At 45.8% G+C, this 7,989-nt stretch overlaps 2 protein-coding genes across 2 annotated transcripts; one reads left to right on the top strand and one right to left on the bottom strand.

Annotated features, from left to right (window-relative positions):
* Positions 431-2,409, top strand: LOC110436512. Its single transcript, XM_021463661.1, has 4 exons — positions 431-502; positions 648-833; positions 945-1,322; positions 1,765-2,409. The coding sequence occupies exons 1-4, from the start codon at positions 431-433 to the stop codon at positions 2,308-2,310; spliced, it is 1,182 nt and encodes a 393-aa protein (XP_021319336.1). The 3' UTR covers positions 2,311-2,409.
* On the bottom strand, positions 2,205-7,657 carry LOC8079575 (LRR receptor-like serine/threonine-protein kinase GSO2). Its single transcript, XM_021463450.1, has 3 exons — positions 6,985-7,657; positions 6,712-6,858; positions 2,205-4,729 (listed from the first exon to the last, which is right to left on the bottom strand). The coding sequence occupies exons 1-3, from the start codon at positions 7,391-7,393 to the stop codon at positions 2,628-2,630; spliced, it is 2,658 nt and encodes an 885-aa protein (XP_021319125.1). The 5' UTR covers positions 7,394-7,657; the 3' UTR covers positions 2,205-2,627.

Genomic DNA, 7,989 nt, shown 5'->3' with positions numbered 1-7,989 from the left:
ATGTGCGCCTGGCTGGGCCAGACTGGACCTGCGCGGCATGTGAAGTAAAGACCATCTCTATAATAGTTAAATAGGGAGTCTCGAGTCGGAGTCTGTATCGGAAAAAAAATCTAAAGGACAGAGAACCACTCGAACCCGTCTCCTCCGGTTCCCTGCCGGAGACGTTTCCTCCCCTTCTCATCCTGGAAAAAAATTGGGTGCGCCGAGTCCTTACTCGGCACCGTGAGGACTTCCAATAAAATTACGACACGTGGACTTGTTAATCAACCGGCTCAGGCTCACAACGCTTGCTCCCGCAAGACCGTGATACGAGTCCTCGGCTCGTCACAACAGGAGTCCTCGGCTCGTAGTCTGGCTAGCATTGAGTCGCACTCACAGGCTCATAGTAATAATTAAACGGGCTCGTCATTCACGTCGGCTTTGATCGTAGATGGGATTTGGGAAAAGCACTGCAATTACAGTGACGAGAGACGTACGGCCACCGCCATCAGGTGGTAATCAGGTAGGGACATACTAATACTAATGTGATTATATTCAATCGGAGGCAGGTGAATGGCGACTAGCAGCGCAAACAAAAACCGCAGAACCAATTAATCATGGTCTAATGAAGAATTGGAAGCGCATCGCGTTCTCCTTGATGGGCGCAGCATGCACCTCGCTGGATTCCAGCAGCTGGCCAGCTGCATCCCCGGTACCATGGAATCGGACGAGAAAGATGGCGAGCTAATGCATCTTTGGCACTGTTCAACTCGAGACGGGAAGATGCATCTTCCAAGGACAACGAGGAGTTGCAGGTGGGGGCAGATGATGGTGCAGCAGCAAAGAAGAGAGCGGTGGCTGACCGACGTTGAGGATGAGAGACATACGAGACTCGGCCGAGGCGCGATATCATCAGCCGTGGGTGCCGCATCGAGCCGAGTTCAATCGCAAGCCACCAGCGCTAGGACGCGGAGTCAGCCATATCTACTCGTCCACGTGTCGTAATTTTAGTGGAAGTCCGCACAGCACCAGGTGAGGACGATCCGCACCCAATTCCCCCCCTCATCCTACATGAGATCGATCAGTTCTTCCTCGGATTCCGGCTGCACCGAGCGGGATCTGACACGGCGCCTGCCTTGGCCTCCCGACGTCCCCTCCGCGTTATCCAATCGCAGGGGCAGCCCCGGCCGCTGGCGGCGACGCCCAAGAAATGTTTTAGGGTTAAGGAGGCAGCCGGCAAGGGCAAGAAGCCGACGACAGCGGAAAGATCTGCGGAGGTCCGTCGTCCCAAAGTGCGAGATGCCATCTTATTTTGGGAAGAGAATTGCAATCGCAATGTGCAGGTGAAATAGATCTCTACTGCTATCTACCCCTGTTACTTTTTAGTAAACTGAGGCTGTAGTGCTACTGTTTCAGTCTCATATATGACCTTTGATTGACTCTGTGAAAGATTATTATAGAACATGTTAATTAGAGATATAAAAGACAGTCCAGATAATAGGATTTGCGGTTATTGCAATTAATACTAGATTGCACCTTATGCAGCACAGCATCAACTTGTTGTCCTTTTTTTCCATCACTGTACCTACGTGTTGTACCTCCGATGGCTTTTTAATTTTGATTCCGCACCTCTAGAGGCCATGTTGCATTGCTAAGTCCGAAGTCAGCACAACAACCTAATAACTTCTCATATGCATAGCTTGCAGATTTATATATGTTCATCCATTTTGATGATGATGAAAATAAGAGAAATCTTGACATTATGCTAATTGAATTTGTGGACAGAATGTGTCGTCAACACGGCTACAAGATGAGCGTTCTGAGCTAAAAAGAACGCAAGCTTCACTTGAGAAAGCACTCAATTTAAACGCAGTATACCGACAGGAACTGGCATCTCGCTGTTCTGTTGAGCAAGACAAGGATGAAACCCATAGGCAGGTCGAGGAAGAATTGGCTAAGGTGATTACATCGTTAACAGAAGAGGTGCCATCCCTGCGACAACAGCTAGACGTCGGTAACAAAAAAGAAGATTACTATGTTTCATTACTAAAGAGGAAGGAAGAAGAGATTTGTCAGATGGAGTCCCAACTGGACCAGTCAAAGAGACTCTATGAAAGTAGACTTGAAGAACTGAAGACAAAGACTCAGAATGGCTGCTGCTGCAGCAGCAGCACATGGATGATTAGGATGCAAATATATTTAGTTGTTCTGACTTTCAGTCGTTCTTATTATCAGATAGTGATGCTTTGCAACATTTCCATTTTTTTCTTATCTAAAAGTCATATTGTTTGTTTGGATAGCTATGGGGTTCTTTTCATTGATCTCATGTAATTTTCTAATGTTATTTAGTGTTTACAAAGTTTTATTTAAGCAAAGAACTACAATAATTTATAAAGGGGAAGAGTTAAGGCCTAGTAGGCTTTGAGATCATAGATCCAAGCATAATTGTTCAGTGCATCTTTAATAGTATGTGACTTCTTTTTCCGGTTATTTGTTTCATGATACCAACAATAACAAGATCACACCCAAAAAGCACATTCACTTCAGTATTAGTATTTAGTATTACATATATAGTCATGCAAAGCTAGATCAATATAACACTACAGCATTCCAATAGTGTATATACAACAGCACAACACTCTGAATGGTCAGAGTTTCAGTATTACATGCCGCCCATAGGGATGACAAAGCACGAACCCAACAGTGAGCCAAAACGACAACACGAACGAGGCAGCACTGACCGCGTAGAGCACCGCGTCCGCCGCCTCGTCTCCGCTGTGCTGCGACGTCGGCGAAGAAGCATCCGGCGGCTCTGAACCTGCCGCGCACTCGCTTCCTCGTGACGCCTCCTCAAGGTCCCTGTTCCCGGCGTAGCTCGTCTCGTCGAACAAGCCGAGCTGGCCGGCGTCCGGCACGCACCCTGACAAGTTGTTGTACGCCACGGAGAACACGGCCAGCGACGTTAGGTGGGAGAGCTGCGGCGGTATGGCCCCGCTCAGCTGGTTGTGGGACAGGTCCAAGCTCTCGACGTCGCTCATGTTTCCGAGGGCCGCCGGAATCAGTCCGTCCAGGGAGTTGTGGGACAGGTTGAGGGCCTTCAAATGGCTCAGGTGGCCCAGCTCCGGGGGGATCTCGCCGGACAGCATGTTCTCGGAGAAGTCGAAGCCGGAGAAGAAATCGATGAAGTTCCGCCGGTAAGTGTAGAGGTTCCACTTGGTGCCGAACCGGAATCCTCTCTGCTCGTAGCAGCTGGTGTACCTGAAGCCTGGGTACTGAAAACCACGGCCACACAAGAGGTTCCAGTATAACAGACCAGATGATTTCCCTTCGAATGGAAAGTCCCCAATGCATGCTGGCAGTGATCCTGAGAGTCGGTTATGCGACAGATCGATTACCCTCACGTACTGTAGCTGGCAAATAGTCTGAGGAATTTGCCCTTCAAACTTGTTCGTGCCCAGGGAAAGGTACCGAACTTCGCCTAGAGTCTGTACCCAGTCGATGCTCCCAGTGAACTGGTTGTAACTGAGATCCAAAGCTGTGACAGTAGCATTGCTGAAGAAACTATATGGTGCTATGTCACCTGACAATTGATTCGCAGACATGTTCAAGAAAAGGAGCGACAACGGGTTGCTACAGTTTGGTAAAGAGCCCGAAATGCTGTTGTTTGATATGTCTAAAAGGATGATGCCCGTCAAGCTGCAAATGCTTTGGTCTATTTCGCCAGTTAAATTGTTGCTGCCAAGATTCAAGGTCCACAGATTGGGAAGGGACCATAGCATGACATCGAGTTTACCGGATAATTTGTTGCCATGGAAATCCAGTGTTCCTCCATCTACAAAACCCCCCGTTAGATGTCGGGGCAGCTCTCCTTCGAAGTTGTTGCCGTCAAGGTATATTTCCCACCTGATTGACATATGGCTCTTCCCGCCAAGTATAGGGCCACCGAGTTTGTTATTTGAGACCTTCAGAGTTTTCAGTATGGGGTGATCAGCGAACAGGCAGCTAGGCAACTCTCCTTGCAGGTTATTATTTGATAGGTCTAAATACTCCATGTTGCTTATGTTGCACAAATCCGGTGGTATTTCCCCAGAAATAGTATTGCCAGAGAAATCTAGGAATGTTGCGTTTGGAAAAATTGAGCTGATGTTGGCCGGTAGACGCCCTGAAATACGGTTCAGAGACAGGCTAATTGCTAGGAGACTCGTTTGGGTATAGGTTATCTGATCTAGCGATCCAGATAGCAAGTTACTTCCCAAATTGAGATAAAGAAGTGCTGGCTGTTGTACAAACAACCAACTAGGAAAGCTGCCTGGCAAGCTACTATTTGATAAATCAAGGGTCTCTAGATGATTTTGTGTGTGTAGAAAATGTGGTTCGGTAAAAATGCTCTTGTCAATGTCACAACCTGACAGCAGGAGCTCTTTCAGCTGAAATGGAGGTTTCCATCCAGGGAAATTAACACCAACTGCCAGATGAATATTTCCTGAAAAATCTATCTTCTCTAGATTTGCCATGTTTCTAAGCCAGTGGAATGAAAAATTTCCACTCAAGTTGTTCATGGAAATGTTGACCGTCCTAAACGACGAAGAATGGTTTAAATTTGAGCTCATAGGAATACTTCCCTCAAAGAGATTTTGCGACACATTCAAGTGTTGGATACGAGGAAGTGTGAAAAATGATGCTGGGAGGTTTCCTGTGAGTTGATTGGAGCTCAAATCCAGTTCTTGTAAGTCCGTCAGATTTTCAAAAACTGCAAAGCGAGTGGTGCACGTTATCAATATAAGCTGAAGAAACAAGTAAAAATGCACACATGGGTCTCTAACTTGTTGGACCACCTCCTTCAGATAACCAACGGTGTCTTATATTATTGGTAATGCATTCTGTCATCTCCTTTACCTTAATTGAAACATCTCCCCCAATGTTCACCTAACATGTGGAGCCTATATGTCAGTGGCCAATTCATTACACCCCCACCACCCCCAATAAAACCACCTTCGAATTCCCCACTCCCCTCTCTCACTTCTTCACATGTTGATGCCTCCCATACGCCTTGACTCCTCCCTCCTCTAGCGTGTGACCTCCTCTTGATTGACCTCTACCAATATCTTCTTCCACGTGTCAAGCTCATCAAGATCCCCTTCCCAACGTCGAGATTCACCAAGTGATGGGTGAATACTAACGTTCATAGCTTGAGTTTGGATTGGATTTCTAATGCCATACTCGGGCAATTGTGTACGACATGTGAGTGAAAAAGTCTAAGTGCCAAAACAAAATGGTGTATAGGATGGATGGTTGCATCCCTCTAGATTTAGGGGGATGTATGATGGGTTTTAAAGAAAAATAATAGTTTTTGGGTGATCTATTTCTAACCTAGTGGAGTCTTGTCAAGCTCTGAAACACAATCCTTTGATATTGGAGGATTTATTGGTAACTTGTTGGAGCTGCTTTTAGAGTGTGTCATCCAAGTATATATATTTTGGAAGTGTGATATTCAATTCCTTAAAGTTATTAAGTTGGTAAAGGCAAGGGCACAAATAAAGTTCACGAGTTTTAAGTCTATATGTGGACCAAGGATTGGAGAAGGTGCGCCTCTTCCAACCTCTGCTCCTCCCTCCTCCACCGGTTGCTTGCACAACCGCGGGGATGGTGGTGGGGACCTTCATGGCTGGGCTCCTGATGGGGTGCCCCATACTCCTCCATTCTTGCAATCTTCGGTGGCGGCTCCATCTGTGGGTTGAGGTAGGTGTGAGGGTGGACAGACCTGGCAAACCAGAAACCAGATGTGGCCAGCTCACACCCCACGGTGGCTATGGGTGTGGCTTGGCTTGAAGGCGTTGAGTTATCGGCTAAGCATGGAATGAGAAGATTGGGCGAACGAGGCTTGTGGGAGTAAGGATAAAAATAAAATGAAAATATTTCGAACTGAACCACATAGTTTTCTGTATTTAATCTGATCGAATCTGTATATTTGTGTCTGACTTTACCTAATCGGATTAAATCCTCAAGGCCACAAAAAACTTTACACTATCACTCTACCTAGTCGCTAGTTAAAAGTCTAATCCCCTCTACCAAGGTAGGATCACCATTTTTTTTACAAGTAGGATCACCATTGAGGTGGATCCGAAGAAGCGCGACAGAGAGGTGAAGCCGTGAGGGTGGGGGAAGAAGAATGTAGGGTAACCCCCTTTAACAGGTACTTTTGGATCAATCAACATATCTATGGGTGGATCCACTAGTGGTGTATAAAGAGACACATGTGACCTTATCAAGCTAGATGGAGTTAAAAGTCATGCCTTTTGGAACATGTTGGCGAAGGTTTTATCGCTTTTTGGTTAGGAATTGTCTTCTTTTTTTTTTGTTGTTCTTGTGTTGGTGTGTTGCAGTCATTGTTGTTTTTTAACTCTCTTGGGGCCTATTATTTGTCCAATCCGGACCTTCTTCTTCATTACTATAGTGGACAGCTCTCATGCTCGGTTTATTTCAAAACAATGTAGAGTCAAGCCTAATTATTAGATTATAGAAAGAGACGGAGAGAATAGGAGACGTGGATGAATTAGCACGGCGCCCACTATCTGGTGGTTTGGACCTGCCGTGTACAAGAGGTTATCAGTGGAGACACTTTTTGGTGGTGTGGACCTGCCGTGTCAAGAGGTTATCACTAGTGGAGACACTGTTTATTTTTCCAAAACAAATTAAGCATTCAGATATACATAATCAGTTGCAAAAGGTCACCTGAAGCTGGAAGTGTTCCAACCATGCCGGTGAACTCAAGGTGTAAAACCTCCAAGGAGTACAATTTTCCAAGCGATTCCGAGTCATTGGCGTTGAGGCAATTGTAGCTGAGGTCGAGATGCCGGAGCTTGCTTAATCCTGCTAGACCTGGAAGATCGTGTGTTCCATTCGTCACATAAGAGAGAAACCAAAGCCCGGCCGCATGTGTTCCATTTGCCACGCAAAAGGAAACCAAAGCAATCATGTAGAAGAAGTATATGCTCGCGTTCATACCATCAGAGCTCTGGAAAGTAGCGTAGTTCATCGAGAAATCGAGGAACTGAAGCTCAGGGAACGCCGAGAAGGCCGTCGAGTTGAAGCCCGTCCGGCACAGCCCGTTTTCAGGCGGGCTACCGGCGAGGGAGGAGAGCTGGAGCCGGGACACGACGCGTCGCGTGTCGTTGCTGCACTCGACGCCCTCCCAGGAGCAGCAGTCGTGGTCTCTCTCTAGCCACCAGGACGGGGGCATCCCAGCAAAGTATTTCGTGCCAAGCAGCGAGGCGCTGATTTCCAGCAGCGCAGTCCTCTCCTCCGTGGAGCAGCCATTGGACAGGCGAGACACGAGCAGGAGCACGCACAGCCATAGCCACAGGTCACTGGAGATGAATCTCACCTGAAAACGGCGGCGGCAGCAGAAACTCATCTCAATTCTCACTTCTCAGAGCATGCTTTGGTTTTCTACTAATCAGCAAATCCATGGAAGCGGCACTACGATGAACGAGAAGTGATCGACGTGCGTGGTGAATGGTGATAGTTTGGCATGGTATTTATTCATAGTAGGCTCTGGACTGTTTGAAGTCATGTTTGCCCTGATAGTTTTATGATTCGACACTAATTACTATAGTTACAAATATGTTATATATATTATCTAAAAACTTTTCTTTTCGTAAACTAAATAAGACCGATAAGTCTGTAATCTGTCACTTCACTTATCAATGTGGTCTCTACTCTGACGCCTTCCTATTTTTTATTTCACCTGACATCAAAATTTACTCCCTCTTTCTCTAAATATTTATCGGTTTACGTGCTAATAAATTTGACTATATTTATAAAAAATTTTTACTCCACGTGACATCAAAATTTACTCTCTCTTTTCCTAAATATCTGTCGCCACAGTTTATGTATTGATAATTTGACTAGATTTACAAAAAATATTAGCAATATTTGTATGTTTAAATAAATTAATTATAAAAATGGATTGAATGATATATCTAATAATATTAATTATGTTTAATAAAT

Source organism: Sorghum bicolor, chromosome 6 (genome assembly GCF_000003195.3).
Source record: "Sorghum bicolor cultivar BTx623 chromosome 6, Sorghum_bicolor_NCBIv3, whole genome shotgun sequence".
Lineage (NCBI taxonomy): Eukaryota > Viridiplantae > Streptophyta > Magnoliopsida > Poales > Poaceae > Sorghum > Sorghum bicolor.
This window is presented reverse-complemented; position numbering and strand designations above follow the sequence as displayed.

Bases quoted from the DNA above. Each gene is read 5' to 3' on its own strand.
- LOC110436512 (XM_021463661.1), top strand. From the start codon at position 431: ATGGGATTTGGGAAAAGCACTGCAATTACAGTGACGAGAGACGTACGG. The intron at 503-647 runs GTAGGGACATAC...TGATGGGCGCAG, and splicing joins CGCCATCAGGTGGTAATCAG to CATGCACCTCGCTGGATTCC. The intron at 1,323-1,764 runs GTGAAATAGATC...ATTTGTGGACAG, and splicing joins ATTGCAATCGCAATGTGCAG to AATGTGTCGTCAACACGGCT.
- LOC8079575 (XM_021463450.1), bottom strand. From the start codon at position 7,393: ATGAGTTTCTGCTGCCGCCGCCGTTTTCAGGTGAGATTCATCTCCAGT. The intron at 6,859-6,984 runs GTATGAACGCGA...ACGATCTTCCAG, and splicing joins TACTTTCCAGAGCTCTGATG to GTCTAGCAGGATTAAGCAAG. The intron at 4,730-6,711 runs GTGACCTTTTGC...CTCGCTTTGCAG, and splicing joins TGGAACACTTCCAGCTTCAG to TTTTTGAAAATCTGACGGAC.